The sequence below is a fragment of the Aspergillus fischeri genome, genomic scaffold (assembly GCF_000149645.3).
Source record: "Aspergillus fischeri NRRL 181 1099437636249 genomic scaffold, whole genome shotgun sequence".
Taxonomy (NCBI): Eukaryota; Fungi; Ascomycota; class Eurotiomycetes; order Eurotiales; family Aspergillaceae; genus Aspergillus; species Aspergillus fischeri.
Window position 1 is genome coordinate 4,208,940 of NW_001509770.1, and position 19,020 is coordinate 4,227,959.

Below are 19,020 nucleotides of genomic sequence, written 5' to 3' on the forward strand. Positions count from 1 at the left end.
GAGCGTCTTACAGACCTCACTTGGTTCTGTGATGCCTAACAGCCACTTCTTGGCCTCAGGGAAGGGTGTGAACCTTGCACGTGATTATGGTCGAAGGCAGCATTGATTCTAATCTCTTCTGCTGATTATCAATCCAAAGAATGAAGTAGCAAGGCCCTTCGACGTTATCACACTTTCCCCAAGTCTACTGGAATACATAGAATGTGGCGAAAATCTGTTTTCTTTGATATCTCTTTGGGACTGGGGAACTCACGCTGCCATTTTGGACAGGCTTGTACGCCCGCGCCTGAGAGATATTTCTCATCCGCTTGGACAGAGAAAGGTATACGGAATCATTGTCACCACGCATATATGCTCTTTGAGAGAGCTTAATATCTCAAGCAGTGTCACATTCACGTCCTGCTTTTTCGATATCCTCCTCAGATTCTCTTCAAGTCGACTCAGTTTGTTCACGGCTATCAAGATGCGCGAACTAGATCCGCTGGTGTCCGAGTACCAACATGACAAACACCGGCCCAGAGAAGCAGAGGCTTTGTTGATGCTCCGGAAAATCGCTTCCCTAGTCAAACCAATTATGCGCCAGAGGGCTTGGAGGGTAGGGACACTGTGTGAATTCTACCCACAGCAACGAAATCTTTTGGGCTTGAATGTCAACGCAGGACAGAAAATTTGTCTCCGTTTACGATACCCCTCCGACGAGCGTCAATTCCTACCTTTGGAGCAGGTAGTCGATACGATGCTGCATGAGTAAGTCGATGCTGAGATTTCAGAAAGCTCATTGATTGACTTATCCAGACTCTGTCATATTGTGCATGGACCACATAATCGGCAATTTCACGCCTTATGGAACCAGCTACGTGATGAACATGAAGAGCTAGTCATGAAAGGCTACACCGGAGAGGGTTTCCTCTCCCAGGGCAAACGCTTGGGTGGTCGGAACATGCCAATAGACGAGGCGCGCCGCATAGCTAGAGCGGCTGCAGAGCGGAGACGGACCCTTGCAGCAGGATCAGGGCAGCGGCTTGGCGGCGCCCCGGTATTGCGGGGAACAGATATGCGCAGAGTCATTGCTGATGCCGCACAGAGACGTATCGAGGTGACCAAAGGCTGTGCATCCGGGGCAGACAACAGCGTTGAGCTTGCAGAGGAAGCCTCTAGGAATGGGTTTCGCACCAAAGCCGAAGAAGATGATGCAAACGAACGGGCTATCATGGAAGCTTACATCGACTTGATACAGGAAGAAGAAAGGGAGAGATATGGGCCTTCGTACATTCCTCCTTCCCAGGAAATTCCTGCCGGGCCTCGGTCAGCTCCTTCTCCTCCTCCTGTACCAGGAAACACCAAGCCTACTAGCTCGGCTGAGCCCCAAGACCCAATTGATCTCACCTATGACAATGCCTCTTACGAACAACCTTGGACATGTCCCACCTGCACTCTTGAGAACCCAGCCAACTTTCTGTGCTGTGATGCTTGTGCCTCGGAACGCCCACGACCCTCAGCTACTAGATCATTATCTGGACCGCCAACCACAGGATCTTGCAGCACAGACAATCGCAACAAGAAGAAGCGCCCGATAAGCCAATCTGCTAGTCAGACTGTTCTCAAGAACCGAACTAGGGCCGTGGAAACTCTCGCTGCCCTTGACAGCACTATCGCCAAGCGACCCTTGGGCTGGATCTGTCAAACATGTGGCACATTCATGGAAACTGAATGGTGGACTTGTTCGAACTGCGGAATGATGAAGCAGGACTCCTGAGTCAATCGCACGTATTGATTTGATAGACTGTATGATATGATGATCTCTACGATAAACGACTCCATACTCTGAATTTGTTGATATAGACTTCAATCGACGATAAACGTCAATAAATCTTTCATCCACTTCTGCACGATGGTAGAGTTTACGCCACTATTCCAACCATGTGGCTTTTAAACCGTAATAGTTGCACTTTGCAATATATCTGTCAAGCAGATATGAAATCAATAATAATCACGTGATCAGATATTCTCCACACAACCATCCTTGGCACTTGAATTTTCCGGTCAACAACGATTTTCTTCCACTTTTTCTTCTTCCTTGTACCTATCAAGGTTCACTCTTGACAGCCAAGAAAGCTGTACAATGCCTACAGCTTTCATTCCAACGACTTGAGTCACAGATCAACTTACAACTAATCAGAATTGGTATGCAATATCCTTATCCCACCCAACTCCAACCGAAGCCCACCTCGAACAAGAACAAGCTTGAAAAGCAGACAAAAGCCCAATCACAACCTTCTCCTAGATGATGAGAACATTTTCTTGAACCGATACTTTTAGGAAGAGCCGGAAGAGGTATGACTTGAGGAGATTACCATATCAAAATTGGGGTCTCCCTTGTCGTCGGTGCTTATAATGGTTCTGCTGAGTGGAGTTCCGGGTTGATGATTTGGACTTTTTTGCTTCGCTTGTGTCTTTCTTGTTCCTGGAGGCATGCGGTACGGGGGTTTTGACCCTGGTGGCGTTGCTTTTGGCATCTCAGTACTGCCTTTGTGAATGGATCGTGCTGACTGCTTGAAGTGATAGGTTAGACTACTCTTTCGCTTGGTTGCGAATGCCTGGACTTTTGCACTTGTGACTTGATATATCGAGATCGAATTCTTTCGTCGTGCAGGCTCGGAATATACATGTCTAGAAATCAAGATACTCTATTAACAGACCAACTTTTTGCCCTTCTCGAAACTCCAAGGATATAAAACTCTCGTAGCCGACCTCAACCAACATCGTGTAAACAATCGCAACGCCATATATGCACCGATACAAAATACATGCTCGTAGATTAAGCCCTAAGAAGCAATTTGGACAAATGCCCGCTTCTTGCCTGTACCCGTCACCTGTGGGTGCTCCTGCTCCCACGTTTCCTCATCGACGTAGTCCTTGGTGCTCGCTTCCCGCACTTGCTGGCCTATGATCTGCAAGGCAGAAAGGTTGAACCCCATCTCGTCTTTTTGACGGGTAAGGACCCGACGCAGAGTTGACCGGATACTATCCAGCATAGGTCGCATCATCTTACTGGCAATAATCTGACGATGGTGCGTCTTCAGCATGAAGAACAGAACACGGCACGTGAGAGGAATATTCCAGCCCCGGTTGGCCCAGATATTGAGGAAAGTGAAAAGCGCAGGGACTTTGGAGAACGGCAGAACGAGCAAAGCGTCCTGGAGTGCAGCAGCAGGGACCTTCTGGACCACACTAAGCACATGCTGCTCGGCTGAGATGTTACCCAGTGCCATGTATAGAGGGTTGCGAGCCGGTGGTGCCGCGTTTGGCTGGCTGGCTTTGACGGCGCGCCATTGCCGCATCACCTCGAGGTCTGCCATGCCCAAATCCAGAGCTTCCATGATCTTTTCACCGGCCATGAGCGTTTCGGTGGTCTGCTTCCCAGCATCGACTGCCTCGGCCTTCTCTCCGTCTGCATCCTCATCCTGCTCTAGAGACGCTGTCAGTGTGTTATCGTACATCTCTTCGAGCTCTTTCTCGCGCTCTTCTTCCAAAAAGAGCTGTTCATCTGTCTGTTGCCAGATGCGAATGCTCTTGTCATGGCTGGCGCTGACGATGAATTCGCCGGAATGGCTGATAGTCAGAGCCCAAATTTCACCGTGATGGCCTTGGAGTTTCTGGATGTGTTCAAATTTGTCACCATCCCAGTATTTGATGACACGGTCCTTGCTCGCGCTGAAGAAGTTGTGGCCGTTGCCCTCCTTGTTGGTAGGAACGAAAGTGACAGCCATGATACTGTCCTCATGGGCCAGGAATGCTTTGTGGCAATCACCAAAGTCCAGACCCCATAGTCGAACTGTCTTGTCCGCGGAACAAGTAACAATGAGCTTGCTGTCATAGGAAATGTCCATGTTGAGGACAGGAAGCTTGTGGCCATAAAGGTTGAGGAAGAGCTTTAGAGAGTCGGTAAAGAAGACCTTGACGGTGTTGTCTAAGAGGGCGACTGCAAGCAACCGAGCATCAGGTGAGAAGCGGAGACTGAGGATGTCATCCGCAACTTTGAGGGTTCTTGTATGTACCAGTTTGAGGCGTGGTGTAGTTCGTTTGGTGCCGGGTATTTCTTCCTGGACAACCTGGAAGTTCCAAAACTTCGCGGACTTGTCAGCACTACCACTGACCATCGATTTGCCATCGGGATGGACGTGCAGAGACCAGACTGGTCCATCGTGCGCCTTGATCGTATCCAGCAGAGTCGAGGATGCAATGTCAAAGACTTCCAGTTCGCCGTTCTTATTACCGACCACAACGATCTTGTCACCAGGGAGGAAGGCAGAGCACAGGGAATAGCCGCATTCCAATGTACGCAGGCAGCTCTGCGTACGAACGTTCCAAATCTTCAAGCTGCCGTTAGAGGCAGAAGCCAGCATTCGGTCGTCGGAACTCAGGGCAATAGATCTGATGTCGGTACGGTGACCCGGGATGTCAACGGCCAGGTTGCGATTGTAGTCGGAGTCATCATCATCCTTCTTTTTATTCGCAGTGGTAACGCTGTACGATTCCAACTGGTTGTTCGTGGTCGAAGCCAGAAGCTGGAGATTGCCTGTAGCTTTTGTTCGAATCCAGTCGAAGGAACGGACCTTGCCGCCAGTGCGAACAATGACGTGAGGAACAAAGACTTCAGTAACCGGCGCAGACGAAATATCGTCGACCTTCTCATTGTCAACTTCTGCCACTGCCCCTTCCTTGTCTGCAGCCCGCTGGGCTTCCTTCTCCTTTCTTCTCTTACGCTTCCTGGCCAAGCTCTTTTGTACCTCCGTCGCTGAACGGATGCGCCAGATTTCTATTGCCTTCTCCGAGCCATGGAAGCCGATATAGTCAGCACGCGGGTGAAAGCTGATACCAATCGTTCGATCCTTGCCGTTCCGATAAAGCGTCCCTCTGTCCGTCAGAATTTTGCGCCCTTCAGAACCAACTTTCTCTCGCGAGATCTCGAGCATAGCGCTTTCATCAATCGACCAAACCTTGAGTTCTCCATCGTTTCCCGCGGTGATACAGCCGCTTTGGTCGGGGGAGAGGCCCAAGCTCCAGCACTCGCCGTTCGATTGGGCCACATGTGTCTCAATACAGTGTTGCGTAGCCAGGTCCCAGATCTTGATTAAGGAGTCCTTGCCGGTAGTAAGCAGAAATCCCGCGTGTTCGCTCAGTCCAGCGGCTTGTAGCAATTCGGAAGACAGATTGAGGAAATGGAGCGAGGTGACTTGGTCGGTGTGTCCGCGCAGCTTGAAAAGCCCAACTTCCGCTAGCAAGTCCCACACGATAATATCTGTGTCCTTCGAGCCACTAGCGACGCGCACACCGGCAGCATCGAAGGCGAGTTGAGTAACGGCGGATTTGTGGCCGTTGAACGAAATGATCACCGTCTCTGTTCTCGAGTCCCAGATACGAATACTTCCATCATCGTACCTAAATAGAACCAATCCTGAATGTAAGTACCAAGCAGGTAATTGTCCCATCTCTGATAAAGGAAAAAGACCTACCCGACAGCGAAAACGTCCTCATCGGTCTTACTCTGAGTGATCACGGTCACCTGCGCTTTGCAGGATGTGTCGCGCCACCGTCCAAGTAAGTCGCCTTTCTTGACGTCCCAGCAGAGAACCTCCTCACCGGCACCGACAATGGCCCTTCCAGCGCCTGTGCGGCGCGCAGTACCAGCGAGATCATCGTCTCGGGTCCAAATCGCATTCGACGAACCCGACGCAACGAGCCCGAACGTATTCGAATGCTCGAATTTCCTATAAAAATTAGCTCCTCGCGTTCAAGGGTCCACCATGCACGAATTTGCCAAACAAGCTGCACATACAAATATGACTTCACCATCGTTGGAATGCCCAAGTCGATAGCAAGGAAAATTTAAGAGCTCCGAGACTGACTGCTATCGATAGGGCCAAAATGCGCCAGAAAAAAACTACGGGCGGCGAGAGCGACCACCCCGGACAAATCCCCACCGCCTGCCGTCATTCCCCCCAAGGCACCCAATCGACCCAAGACACCAACTTGGTCGACTATTTACAGGTGCCTAACAGATACTCTCTTTGCTATCGGAATTAATTGAGCTGTGGTACACGGTCTGTCGTCATGCTTTTGCTTGATTATCAGAACGTTCTCATTCAGAACCTCCTGACGGAGCGGTTCTCCGGGTATAGCTGTCCCTTCCCCGCCTCCTTTGGTATACGCGGGTCCCGTCCTTTACGATGTCAGCTAACAAATTGGCTTTTCTGCTTGTTGCGACGATAGAGATGCGCCGGTTTCAATTGACCAAGTTGTCTCCGACTTTGACGGAGTGACGTTCCACCTGTCGACGCCAGAATCGAAGACCAAGATCCTTATCTCCATCCACGTGAAATGCTTCAAAGAGCTGGTTCAATACGGTGCCCAACAAGTACTGGAAAGAGAATATGGTCCTTACATCGTCACACCAGAGCCTGGCTATGACTTCTCGGTACAGATTGACTTGGAGAACCTGCCCGCCGAGCAGGAAGCTCGGGACGAGCTCATCATGCGACTTGCGTTGCTGAAGCGTAACGCCATGGCTGCTCCGTTCGAAAGGGCATTCGACGAATTCGCGAAGTTGTCAGAGGAGGCATCCAGGTACACGTCGGAGTCCGCACCCCAGGGAGTCAAGGAAGGTGGGGAGTTGATGGCAATTCATTACCGGGAAGAGGAAGCAATCTACATCAAGGCCAGTCATGACCGGGTCACGGTGATCTTTAGCACTGTTTTCCGCGAAGAGACGGATCGTATCTTTGGCAAGGTCTTCTTACAGGAGTTTGTTGACGCGAGAAGACGAGTGGTGACGTTGCAGAATGCGCCGCAAGTGCTCTTCCGCAGCGACCCTCCCCTGGAGCTTCAGGGGGTCCCTGGTCTGCAGACAGCTGGGGACGGTAAAATGAGTTATGTCACTTTTGGTAAGCAAATCTCGTTACATATGCTGCGAGCCTTGATTGACAGCTCACAGTCCTTTTCCCTCGACACCTGACTTCTCAACGACGCTACGAAAATATCTCTCACATCCAGACCTTCCGTGACTATTTCCATTACCACATCAAGGCGTCCAAGGTAGGCTTCAATGATATCATTGTTTCCCCTCTCCAATTCACTGACTCTGTATAGGCATATATTCACACTAGAATGCGTAAAAGGACGGCAGACTTCCTCCAAGGTGAGTCGCAATGGATACCGCGGTCTAGTTTATTGCTAACAATAACAGTCCTCAACAGAGCTCGACCTGAAAATGAGGAGCGGGAGCGAAAGACGGCCAGCGGTCGCACGTTCAGGGTTCATGGATAGAGCGGTCAATCGTGTTTCTTGTTGTATATTACGGCTCGAAGGCAGTACGAAGCATTTGAAGCTGAACAAGCAAAGTGCACATACAATTTCACCACTTACACAGAGCAGCTTATCGTACGATTATTTAGCCGTTTCAGCAAGAGGCAAGGGGGTGTCTGAGGGTTTGACGTGTCTCAAAAGATTTGATAGCATTCTTGCTGGGGTTTCAGGTGTAATTGCTTTTTCCTCTTTGCAGCTGCATCTGTCAATCTGCACGAGGTGGATATCCACTTGGCAATAATGAAGACTGATTATCATCCTGGGTTCTTCGTATCTACAGACTTCACCGCTATCTTGGCTTCTCTATGGAGAGTTGTGGATCTTTCTCGGGCCACTGCTACTTGTTGGTCTCTGTCGTCCTTGCTTCCTTAGGGTAGATGTGAGCCTCTCGAATCACAGCCAACACGTGTGACAACGTTCTTATTGCAGGGAGTATCCCTGAGAGTATGGCACTGGCAGGGCGAAATTGTTCGGTCGCGAAGATACCAAACTGCTCAATTGAATACCACCGAGAAAAAGCGACGGACTTGCAGGTTCAACTAGCAGATGCCTGATTCACTGCCAAGTTACCCAATTGTGATTTGCGACCAGTAGACTAGCGGATGTCAGGCAGTAGCCTAGAGAGCGGCACCCTGGCAGCTGTAATCATTTGATCTGGGTGCTATGAATATCCCACCAATAACGCCTCACATCCCCTTGGTCGCGTCACCGAGCAAGTCGCAGGATGCTAAGTGTTTCGATTGGGTATATGGAACCAACAGCCTGGGTCGGAGTCGCACTGGGCATGCAGTTCAATCTGGTGTCTTGGTATCATTGGTATGCCGGTAGAGCAGATGACCAGATCGGTGTTGGTCACTGATGGAAGAACACAAAAGCGCTGATGCGTGATTCAGATATCCGTCACAAGCCACAGCCAATACTGAGCGACTTGTCCATTGGAGAAGGCTCACCACGCTTGTGTGTTCTTTGTCGCCATTCTAGTGGCTCTAACCACAATTCCAGTTAGCCTGTCTGGACCAAGGGTTTTGATCTCTGTGCCGCATTTCTGCGCAGCAAATGGCCTGCCATACTTGGGCTTTTGACTTCGTGGCAGAATCAAAAACGTAGAACCATGTCTTGGGGATCCCTTTCAAGGGAAAAAAAAGAAATCCAGAATAAACATGGAACGTAGGATTCAGGTGCTTCCACTCAATTCTATTCGACCAAGTTGACGGTCATTGTTTGCCTCTTGCATTCTCTTCGACATCTCGTCGCAAGGGGTCAATAAGCACCCACACGATTATCCCAAGTCCAAACAGCGTGCGCAGTGTTGTGCTAGACGGGCATACAAGAGCATCGTTGGCATTGCCTGCTGTGTTCTCCGCTTTCTGCAGCTATACGTTCCTTTTCATGTGAAAAATACGTAGCCAGTGGAAGAGCGATCATGTTGTACCGCCAGTTATGCCACATAATACCATAAATAAGAGAGAGAGTTTCCAAAATTGATTCGAAGCGTTTATCAAGACAGAAGCCAACTTTCATGGCCTTGGTTGCCTCGACTAATGCACATTGTTCCGTTGTTGCATTATACAGACTGTCATCATTCTTTGTCTTATTTGCACATTCCTGGGCCACCTCAAAGTCGAGGATTTCTCAGAGAATATATCATCAGGATTGGATATTGATGGAGAAGAACAAGGCAGGAGAACCTTATTACTCCAGATATAGGAAACGGGTGGTTGAGTGAGAAGGCTGGGGATTTTCCGCTGTAGTTGCGTTGCAAGAAACAGGAGCAGTGCACATCGATACAGCTTGGAGGTTCACCTTTTGCTCACTTACGATATTGAACGAGTTCCCAAACTTTGCTCACTCGGGTCATTGAAATCCCTCACCAGCTACCATCATCTGTGCCATGATTATACGCCAAAGATAGAAGCTCTTGATCTTTACCAAGGCCTCCATTGGCATAACTTCCACCATACTGCGTCTGACGCCACGATCAGGTTCCTCCAGGTAAGCCCTCTAATAAAGTCACAGACGTTTCTGTTTATTTTCTTTTTGGTCGAGGCATCATCATTTTGTGGGACGACTTATTGATGTTGAAGTCCTCAGGTTGTTCACGCTGAACTTACCCTTGTTTACATAGGCAATTAGATGCTCTTCGTCTTTACGTCTAACCAACATCTCTTGGAGCAATTATTCGGTGCTTCAAGGCGTTGCCTTTACATCGCTCGCTGCTGAAGGGGCAAACAACGAAACCTGCTAAAGTTGGAACGGTGACAACTTCACGGATCGTGAGCGTGTTCGTTGACGGGCTCGAGAATACTCCGGTTCAATATGTCGGACAAGATCAGTTTCCTACCGTTGGAGGTACTTCTCTCCATCTTGGCGTACCTACCTTTTGAGTCTCTCCTTGCCTTTGGAGAAACATCTCGCGCGAACTTCAAGTCTCACGCCCTTTGCCTCAGGCGACTTCGCGTCGGAGTGTTTGAAAAGCGTGTCCATTCCATGATCTCTCTACTTCAGGCAGGCTGGGCTACCCCCGATCAACTTTCTTCATCGCGTGAGAATGATGGTTCCAAGAGTGACTATACAATTTCCGTGATCCAACCAGGCATCTATGCACAACAAGAGTTCGACGGAAAGCCACATGCTAAATGCAAACTGCAAAGAAATCGGGACATAAGCCCACAAGACGCTCAGGAGCAGACGGTACAGGCACAGAACAAAGTTCTCGCGCGACTGGTGGGCCGATACGGGCCTTCGTTGGTCAAGCTTGAGTTTATGGCCTACGATCTTGATGTCGACGGGGCAAAAGCGCTCGGAACCAGATGTAGACACGCGCTGCGCTATCTGGCACTGCGTTTCGAGCATCCACATATCCGCGATGGGCCAATGAGGCCAACCGCTTGGTATTATCCTGCGCCGGGTAGCACTGCTTGGAACTTACTAGCGGGCATAGGGAACCCCAAGGACATAGGGGTCACCGGCCTTGAGACTCTGATATTGGAACGAACAGGCATTACGCCATGGCAGTTGGCGATGCTTGTGGCGAAGAATCCTAGGCTGAGAGTCTTGAAGTTGAGGACCTGCCGTGGTGCCCAGCCGGAGTTTTTGAATTGGCTCGGGGGCGTTCAAGAGGATAAAAACGGCGCAGTGATAGAAAGGCAGAGACTGGCACCTGGTGCGAAGCTCGAAGTTCTCTGGCTGGAGAATTGCCACGGTTTACTTAGCCATCCAATAGATGAGCAAAAAGGTAAGCAGTGGCCAGCCAACCCGACTGACGAGGGCTTTGAATGGGTCAGAAATCTATCAAACCTACAAGTAAGTTTCTCTCTCGGGGCCACACCTTTTCCAGAAGTTGGCCCTTCTTCTCGCAACTCTGGCCATGCTAATGATTCTTCCCTCCAGTCTCTTTCCTTCAGAGAGTGTGCGTGTATATCGTCGGAGTATGTCGACAGGGCTAACAAAGCCATCTGGAAGATTGCAGAAGTTATTCTGCCATATGCCTTTGTTACACAGAATTCAGCTATTGAAGTTGATCCTCTTCTTTCATAGCCCTTGTATGAAACCATTCTCTGTCGTTAATAGACTATGATACTCTTCTGTGCATTGTTCATCTTTCTCTGTCTCATGGATCACAGTATGGTCCTGTCTATTTCATCCAAGGTGTTAACCATGAACAGTTGATGACAGCCCTGTCTATTCATGTAGTCTCATAGTCTCTTAACACTACTGGAAGAGTAATTATACTGATGCTAGCTATATATCTTGCAGGTTTTCTGGATAGAAGTGGCTACGCAAGACTTACTGGTCAGTAGTGTTCTCAGATATCGATTCCTCCGCTTTGCTGTGAAGCAATATCATGACTGTTTATGCTTAGTAGCTTAATGAGTGGCTTCTTAAGGATGTCCGATGTAAGAAAGCTTTCTATGATCATCTCTGATGATAGTTATAGGCACTCAGCATGTCTTTCACAGTGAAATGGGATCTATGCACCAGGTGCTCAGGGACAACATTCACTGACCAGAAGCAAAGCACATCACTCAACACATCAACACCACTCACCATCCCTGTCCAGTTCTCACCACATACCCAGCCGCACTTTTCTCGGTGCTCAACCACGCGGCTTGACTGCTGACCCGCAATTTCATCAACAACGCAGTGCTCTCTACCAGCCATGCGTAGATCAAGCTCTAGCTCTCACTCCTGGCAGTCTGCCTTGCAGAAGGTATTCCGCAGACGCTCATCCGAGTCGAAGGGTAAACAACCTGCTTTGGATGATGATTTCAAAATCGGCGAACACAAGGACGGCTTCTACAAGTACTCTCAAGAGATGCTCGAAGAGAAAAACGGAAAATTCGAACCTCCCACGATGCGTGCTTCGGACAGTGCCGAAGTTTACGACATGCGTGCTTATAGCACTGTCAGTAGCACTGTCAGAGTTTCTTGCATGCGTGGTTCAGACAGTACCGAAGCTTCTTACGCTTCAGCTGTGAGTGGACGCAACATCCTTAGCAGGCAGTTTGCCAAACAGAGCGAGGGAAAAGAAACTAACATAGAGTCAGCAGATGTCACCCATCGAGATCCCCACTCTTCCTTATACCATAGGATCATCTGAATGGCTTTCTTTCGCTGCCCGTGAGCAGCTTCTCGACAATCATTACGGCGGGACGACTGCAGAGAAATTTGGCAGTGCCATCAGCATCTTTTCCAAGGTTTACACCATTGCCAAAGTTCTTGCTTGGGCGCTCAGGATGTATGGCGTAGAGGTAAGTAGAATAAACACTGAGACCTTCCAGTAAATTGTGTAGATCAGCACGGAAAACTGATCGTGGCTCTCCCTCCACAGTTAGACGACGCTCCTGGCGGTTTTCTGGCTCGCCTCAAGGACGCCGAAGCGGTTGTGAAAACAGATTCTCTTGTTGAACTCATCGATGTCACCGAAAAGCTTTATTATTCTCTGTATGCGAGACTGGTTATGGAGATCGCCAACGTTGAGCTCTGTAGTCACTTCGACCTTAACCTGCGCCGCATGCTCATTAAGGAAACGTTCACCCTTCCTGAAACTAGTCATCTCCGCGACATATTCATAACATTCAAGGACATCCTGGACGCCCCAGAAATTTGCAGTGGCCTTGATTACGACCTTGTTAAACAGCACCAGGACTCGATCATTCGCCATGCTACCGACAAGCTTGCCATCACCGGCTTCTCTGCGCACGATCTTATCGGTTATCGTACATCCACCTTGAAGATTGTCTCCGACGAGACTCATCCGTTCGTTCTCAAGTGGAGAGGCCTCGTTTACCTGTATCAGATGCCAGGCGTTGAAACTATCACCGTGATGTCGGAGAAGTACCTGACTATCATGCCAAAGGTGACGGCTACCGATGACTTTCCAGCAATTGAACTTCCTTTTATCGACCGCGATTCAATTCAGCCGGAAATTTGGCAGCGCGAGAACGTCCTTGACAACCGTCAGGCGACCCTGGCGAAGCTCGAGGGCAGGAGCGTCGGAGACATCAGACGTGACGACGGCAGACGCCGCCTTCTTGATTTCGTCAAAGAGAAGAAGTGCATCTGCCGTTCATCTTGCAGTTGCGCGACAGACTGCACAATGGATGTCGTGCTGCCCTGCCCTTGCTCTGAGCGCATCCTGTGCATCGTGCAGGCCAAGCGCCATGAGGGTGCTGGCGAGCAGGACTTCGGCCCCAGATGCGGCAGACTTGCGAGAGCCTTCTTTGAAGGGCTGGCGATGGTCAGTCGCGAAGTTGCTCACTATGAGCTCGTCGCGGAGCTGCACCGCGCCATGCAGCTGTTCGAAGAAGTAGTGGGCAAGCAGCGCCAGGCCGCCGCCACGGGCACTCGACTCGGGTGAAGGTACTGAGTTAACATGGCAAGTCCAGTTGAGCTGGCAGGCTGTTCTTTCTGTTTCTCCTTACTTTCTTTTATTACTCTTGACACGGTGAAGGTCACTTGCAGGGATGGATGACTGGGGGCCTCAAGGGGCAAATCGGAGGCCATGGTGATGTATTTGTCGTATTGGTCAAATATGAAATCATGCAATCAAACTCAGCGATGACTGGCTCTCGGAGCAAGTTCTGCTACATATTATCTACTGTAATCATTGTCTCCGGTGGGTGTTTGGCTGCGCTCAAGCCATAGTGAGCCAGCCATCTCCGTCCGCCTTACCAACTCTAATCTCACCATAACTTTGGACCAGCGATAAAGAAAAAAGAGAGGAAGCACTTTCCCCCAACCGCGAGGCAATCTCAGTGCGCTGAGATAGTGCACATCTTATTTCACGCGGGCATGGTGACTCAGGATACAGTAACCACGATATTATTGATGATACGCAGCCCACAGTGGACCGCAGCGCGTACAACAACCTCTTGGAGGCTAATCCGACCCAGAACGCCTGTGCGGCAGTATCGAGCCGCCGTCTGGCCTTCCTACGGCATCACCACCCCGGTTCCCGATCGTTATCCACATTCAAAGTCTCCATTCTGCTTCCAGACAGGCTACGCTCTCTGCGCCAAACGGCCCTCGCGCCCGTTTCCCCCACCCTTCCTGTCTCCGCCGTCGTCCTCCTTCTCCGACCCCTTGACCACCCACTACCAGAGTCAGGATAAGAGATTATCCGTCGGGGGTGAACTGGTCCGCGGCCTGAACAATGGTGACGATGCAGTGCTCGTTGCAGACAATTTCATCGGGGTGAATGATGGCGTGGGGGCGTGGGCTACCAAAGAACGGGGCCATGCTGCGTAAGTGCACGACATCAGCCTCCTATCTGTGCCACGTGAGATTTGATCACTGACATCGTCCTCGATCAAACCAGGCTGTGGTCTCGATTACTGCTTCACTTCTGGGCCCTGGAGGCCGAACGAGAAGTCGACAAAACCTCAAAACTAGATCCGGTCGAGTACCTACAACGAGCCTACGAGGAGACTATCCGCGCGACGACCTCACCCAATGAATGGCTGGGCACCACAACGACGGTGACTGCGCTTTTACACTTCACTGGTGACGATGCAGAGAATGCAAAGCCCCTACTCTACGTGACGAACTTGGGAGATTGTAAAGTGCTTGTTATTCGTCCGAGTGAGGAAAAGGTCCTGTTTCGAACCACCGAACAATGGCACTGGTTCGACTGCCCTATGCAACTAGGTACAAATAGTGTGGATACTCCACGCAAGGATGCAGTGCTTTCTGAGGTCCAGCTTGAGGAGGATGACCTTGTGCTGGCTGTGTCTGATGGAGTCCTCGATAATCTTTGGGAACATGAGGTCTTGACAATCACGCTCGACAGCCTCAAGAAATGGGACGAAGGACATTTCGAAGAGAAAGATATTGACTGGGCTCCCCCGGCCCACCTGGCAGATGAACGTATGGTATTCGTAGCCAGAGAGCTGCTCAAAGCTGCGCTGGCTATTGCTCAGGATCCATTCGCAGAGAGCCCATATATGGAGAAGGCTATCGAGGAGGGCTTGGCCATCGAAGGGGGTAGGTTTCCTTAGCCCTACTCTCACGTTCCATGTTATTGACAATGACCTAGGGAAGATGGATGACATTAGCGTTGTTGTCGGTGCCTGTAAGAAGAGAGGGCGCTGAGACAACCGCTTCGGAGATTCTTTCAACATTCAGCTACCTGGCCCCAATCCCGCCCTCCGGTCACGATTGTGACTTTGAGCCTCTCCAAGGAGGTCAGTCCCATGGGAGGGATCCTCTATCAACCGTCCACAGCCTGGACTTGAGTCAGACGGCCAACTTGGTTCCATTTTCATTACGATTAGGCATATTCGATACCCGGAAATCCTTCAAATGCCCATGATTATCCACTTGTGAGAATTGGATGCGCCTTTTGGTCGACTCACCGAACTCCAATCCGCCGTCCTTTCCCACGGTTCGAGGTCTTAGATATTCCTCTCTAATGCCCCCGGATGCTACCACAGTGCTTTGAGCTTTGATACCCTTTATGAAATGAATGATAGATTTGTGATACCTCAACAGTCGATTGCCTTCGTGTTTGACGAAATTGCATTGTGGATAAGTCCCTTAACTGTATCATATCTTAACCTCACACATCTCTGTCTGTCTTTTTGGTTTTTTTGAGTCCTTTCTTATATCATTACAATTTGTTAATAATGGTATGCTCGAAGGTCGTTGACACAGTGGACTGAACAATCCGTCGAGTCATGATACAATACTCTGTATCCAAAGACTCGGAGATGTCCAACGGTATCGCAGTTGCTTGTTTAGGGTCTGTCGGAAGAGCAGTCCCGTGGTAAACTGTAATTGGATTGATAGTACGAAATCTTCAAAATCCGGTCAATAAATATCCTCGATGGTCTAACGGTCATGATTTCCGCTTGTCACTCAATAGAGAACAAGCGCGGGAGACCAGGGTTCGACTCCCTGTCGGGGAGATATTTTTTGTTTTCTTTCTATTCCATCTGCTAGCTTCACGAAATAAATCAGATGTACGGTTTTTTAATATCCAATCCCCTTTCCGTTGCCTGACCAACTTCGCTCGACACGCTATGCCTTCGAGGCCGTATCCGTTCGGGAAATATCCTTAGAGCACATCATGGAGAGCTAAGGTGGCTTTATACCCCGGCTACGGTCAGGTTTATATTGTTCCCGATATATAGTTACATCATATCTTCCATAAGCAACCATATTTGAGAATGTGATGTGCCTTCGACACCTGGACAGTTATTCCAAGCTTAACTGGATTCTGATCTGAATCCTTCCTTGAGTCCAGCACTGTAGGAGGTAAATCCTTGTCTGGCATTGTCCGGGCCTCGTTGCCCCTAGTTGAGTGATTTTCCGTCAACGGCAAACATGATCTGAGCTCATGCCTAGTTCAAGGCCTCATGCAATATGTCTTCTATTACTTGAGCCTCTACAGCACTAAGACATCTGATTCGAGACTTGTGGCGGCAGATGAGCGCAATGCAGATGTCAACTAGGGCTAGTAAACATATGGCCGTTGCTGTTCTTTTTTATAAGATGCATTGTCACGTCGCATCCGACTTCCATATCTGACCAGGAGAAGCGAAGAGCGCTGTGAGATCATGATCCGAAACTCCTTGCTTGCTCAGGGGAAAATCACGGTCTCATACTATGGGGAGGGTCTCAGCTGTATCCATCCGAGATTCTACTACAGTATGACATGCTGCTATCGGATGTTTCCAATCTCAACTTCCTCAAGTGCTCTATGTCGCAGATGATATTCTATACATTGGGGACACATCTAGATAACGGTTAGGTAGTTATATATAGTGGCAGAACCACGGATTCGACTGTATACATGGGACTTGGCTAAGTGCCAAAGTTGATCGTCAAGGGCAAGTAGCTACTGCCCAACATGACGCTTAGCCATGTTTCTCTCTTCAACCGTATGAAAAAAAGGAAAAGGCAGCATTGCTATACGGATAGACCAGTCCAAGCTAGATCTAACCTTGCTAAAGAAAAAAATATCTCCCCGACAGGGAGTCGAACCCTGGTCTCCCGCGCTCGTTCTCTATTGAGTGACAAGCGGAAATCATGACCGTTAGACCATCGAGGATATGAGATGCCACAGTGCAAGGTTTTTTGATTCATACAGCACTCCGAAGGTTGTGCAGCACGCCTGTGGATGGGTGCCCTAAACACCAGCCAGCCTATGAAGTATTACGATAACTGTAGCTTGCTTGGAAGTCACAATCAATCGGTCAATGCGTTCGACCGGGTATCTTGAATATGTTATAATAACAAATGTGTGAGGTGTATCAACATAAGAAAAGCAATCATTCCATGCTCGAGTACCCATAATATAACTTTTGTCTTCCAAAATAGCATATCCCAATTCTGTCATACCCTCTAGTCCTCGTCCATCGATTCCCAGCCATCTCCACCCTGCTGAGCACCGACCTCCTCCCCTGCGGCATCATCATCCGATTCATCATCGTCGGCTTGCACTCCGATTGTGCGCTCCTTGACCTCACCCTCAAGGGCGGGCATGCGCGACACGAAAGCTCTACGAACGGCTCCATTGGTTGAGGTGTCCCAGATCTGGACGGTTCCCTTGCTGCCAGCTACCGCCAACCGGAAGCCAACCTCGTTGTCGGGAGCGAAGGTGGTCGAAAACACCTTACCAACGTCCATCTTACGCGAGACGACCATGCTAGGCCGGTCGTTCTCGACGTTCCATAGCTTGACTTGCTTATCCGTTGACCCGGTCACGAGGAAGCCAGGAATGGCAGGGTTGATGTCAAAGGATGACACCGAGGTGTCGTGCGCCTGCAGGGTCCAGACCGGTTTCGATTCCTTTGGCGTTGCAGGGATGTTTCGCACATCGTACCGGTAGACCATACCGGCATCTGTGGTGACATAGAAGAAGTTCGGGTCGTGAATATCCCAGCGCACATTCTCGACGTCGGCATCCACTCCCCACCGTGCTTTGGCGTCGGGAGCTCTCATGTCTGCCGCCACCACGGTACGATCGTAACTACCGGTGAGGAGAACGGTGGCTTCCCTAGGGTGCCAGTCCAGCGAGCACACCTTGTCCGTATGATGTGTGTAAGATTTGGCGCACTTGGTGGTGTTGAGGTCCCAGAGTTTTACGGTGCGATCAGCGGAGGCAGATGCAAGCAGATTGCGGTGCTGGCGGTTTGCAGCCAGGGCGAGAACGGAGTCGACGTGGAACTCATCATTCGCCTTGGTCTTCTTTTTGGACTTTTTAGCCTTCTTCATGTCTCCCTCGAGCTCCGCACCGCCCTGACCCAGGATGGCGTTTGGGTACATGCAATCGACAATGTCCAGGTCCCAGACCTCAATGTCGGGCTCCATGGTTCCTACAGCCACGAAATTGCCGGTAGTCCGGTCGCCCGTGTTTGCGCCAACAGGGAAATCCAGCCATTCAACGCACAGAGGGATGGCGGGCAGCATAATGTCGTGGTGCACGTAAAGGTTCGCCTCCTGGTCCTCGTAGACATAGACTTCAAGATGGGCCACCTCATCCTCGACCTTACCTGCAAGAAGCAAGTTGTCAGTGGGAAGGATCTGCAACTCCTCTCTCTCTTCATCCTCTTCTTCTTCCGGCATCACAAGGTATGGATCTTCCTCGTTGGGTTGGTGGTACGCCAGCGACTTGACGTTTCCGAACATGGTAATCTTTTCTCCATCCTCGTCGACCTCATCGCTGTCGTAGTGATCAAGGTCGTATTCTTTCAAATCATCATCACTAAACAAAGCGAGATGCAGTGTTAGCCTTGTCTATATGAAGATCGTGACACTAAGCTTAGCACCTACTCATTGAAACCTGTCTTGCCCTTCTTTTCTTCGGAATCGTCCTCCATCGCGTCTTGGGCTTCCTCCTTCTGATCCTCCTCCATCGTCTCGCCGTCCTGGTCCTTTCCTTCCCTGGCAGCGTCCAGATCACCCTGGGCTTCTTCGAGCTGCATCCGAGCGAGCTTGGATATCCGGTTCATCTCCTCCTCGTCAATCTCATATTTAGTGGGGAACTGGGCAGCGACTCCCCGCCGCACCCAAGCGGTCGTAGTGATCATAGAAGACATCGTAAAGTGTTTTCCTCAGTAAATTGTATTTTCCGCGGTGTTTGGTAAGAGGCAGCGACTGTTAAGCCAGCCAGGCGTAAGTTCTGAGGCACGTCCAGAGAAAAAACCTCGC

At 50.0% G+C, this 19,020-nt stretch overlaps 7 protein-coding genes and 2 non-coding genes across 9 annotated transcripts; 6 read left to right on the forward strand and 3 right to left on the reverse strand.

Annotated features, from left to right (window-relative positions):
* Positions 1-463: 463 nt before the first annotated feature.
* On the forward strand, positions 464-1,756 carry NFIA_021910 (metalloendopeptidase WSS1; the record flags this gene model as incomplete). Its single annotated transcript, XM_001265378.1, has 2 exons — positions 464-747; positions 796-1,756. 2 exons carry the CDS (start codon positions 464-466, stop codon positions 1,754-1,756), a joined length of 1,245 nt encoding a protein of 414 aa, XP_001265379.1.
* A 1,069-nt stretch (positions 1,757-2,825) lies between these two features.
* Positions 2,826-5,856, reverse strand: NFIA_021920 (snoRNA-binding rRNA-processing protein DIP2; the record flags this gene model as incomplete). The annotated part of the gene is made up of 3 exons (XM_001265379.1): positions 2,826-5,442; positions 5,517-5,771; positions 5,840-5,856. The coding sequence occupies 3 exons, from the start codon at positions 5,854-5,856 to the stop codon at positions 2,826-2,828; spliced, it is 2,889 nt and encodes a 962-aa protein (XP_001265380.1).
* A 258-nt stretch (positions 5,857-6,114) lies between these two features.
* NFIA_021930 (actin-related protein 2/3 complex subunit 2) lies at positions 6,115-7,326 on the forward strand (the record flags this gene model as incomplete). Its single annotated transcript, XM_001265380.1, has 5 exons — positions 6,115-6,176; positions 6,274-6,944; positions 6,995-7,095; positions 7,150-7,198; positions 7,247-7,326. The coding sequence occupies 5 exons, from the start codon at positions 6,115-6,117 to the stop codon at positions 7,324-7,326; spliced, it is 963 nt and encodes a 320-aa protein (XP_001265381.1).
* Positions 7,327-9,681: 2,355 nt separating this feature from the next.
* Positions 9,682-10,902, forward strand: NFIA_021940 (F-box protein; the record flags this gene model as incomplete). Its single annotated transcript, XM_001265381.1, has 2 exons — positions 9,682-10,668; positions 10,756-10,902. 2 exons carry the CDS (start codon positions 9,682-9,684, stop codon positions 10,900-10,902), a joined length of 1,134 nt encoding a protein of 377 aa, XP_001265382.1.
* Positions 10,903-11,524: 622 nt separating this feature from the next.
* NFIA_021950 (uncharacterized protein) lies at positions 11,525-13,225 on the forward strand (the record flags this gene model as incomplete). Its single annotated transcript, XM_001265382.1, has 3 exons — positions 11,525-11,839; positions 11,913-12,116; positions 12,197-13,225. The coding sequence occupies 3 exons, from the start codon at positions 11,525-11,527 to the stop codon at positions 13,223-13,225; spliced, it is 1,548 nt and encodes a 515-aa protein (XP_001265383.1).
* A 434-nt stretch (positions 13,226-13,659) lies between these two features.
* On the forward strand, positions 13,660-15,101 carry NFIA_021960 (uncharacterized protein; the record flags this gene model as incomplete). Its single annotated transcript, XM_001265383.1, has 4 exons — positions 13,660-14,111; positions 14,186-14,850; positions 14,903-14,938; positions 14,992-15,101. The coding sequence occupies 4 exons, from the start codon at positions 13,660-13,662 to the stop codon at positions 15,099-15,101; spliced, it is 1,263 nt and encodes a 420-aa protein (XP_001265384.1).
* A 584-nt stretch (positions 15,102-15,685) lies between these two features.
* Positions 15,686-15,773, forward strand: NFIA_021970. Its single transcript has one exon. It is a non-coding gene; the product is annotated as a tRNA-Asp (tRNA).
* Positions 15,774-16,830: 1,057 nt separating this feature from the next.
* On the reverse strand, positions 16,831-16,918 carry NFIA_021980. Its single transcript has one exon. It is a non-coding gene; the product is annotated as a tRNA-Asp (tRNA).
* Positions 16,919-17,211: 293 nt separating this feature from the next.
* On the reverse strand, positions 17,212-18,908 carry NFIA_021990 (rRNA-processing protein PWP1; the record flags this gene model as incomplete). The annotated part of the gene is made up of 2 exons (XM_001265384.1): positions 17,212-18,574; positions 18,643-18,908. The coding sequence occupies 2 exons, from the start codon at positions 18,906-18,908 to the stop codon at positions 17,212-17,214; spliced, it is 1,629 nt and encodes a 542-aa protein (XP_001265385.1).
* Positions 18,909-19,020: the final 112 nt, after the last annotated feature.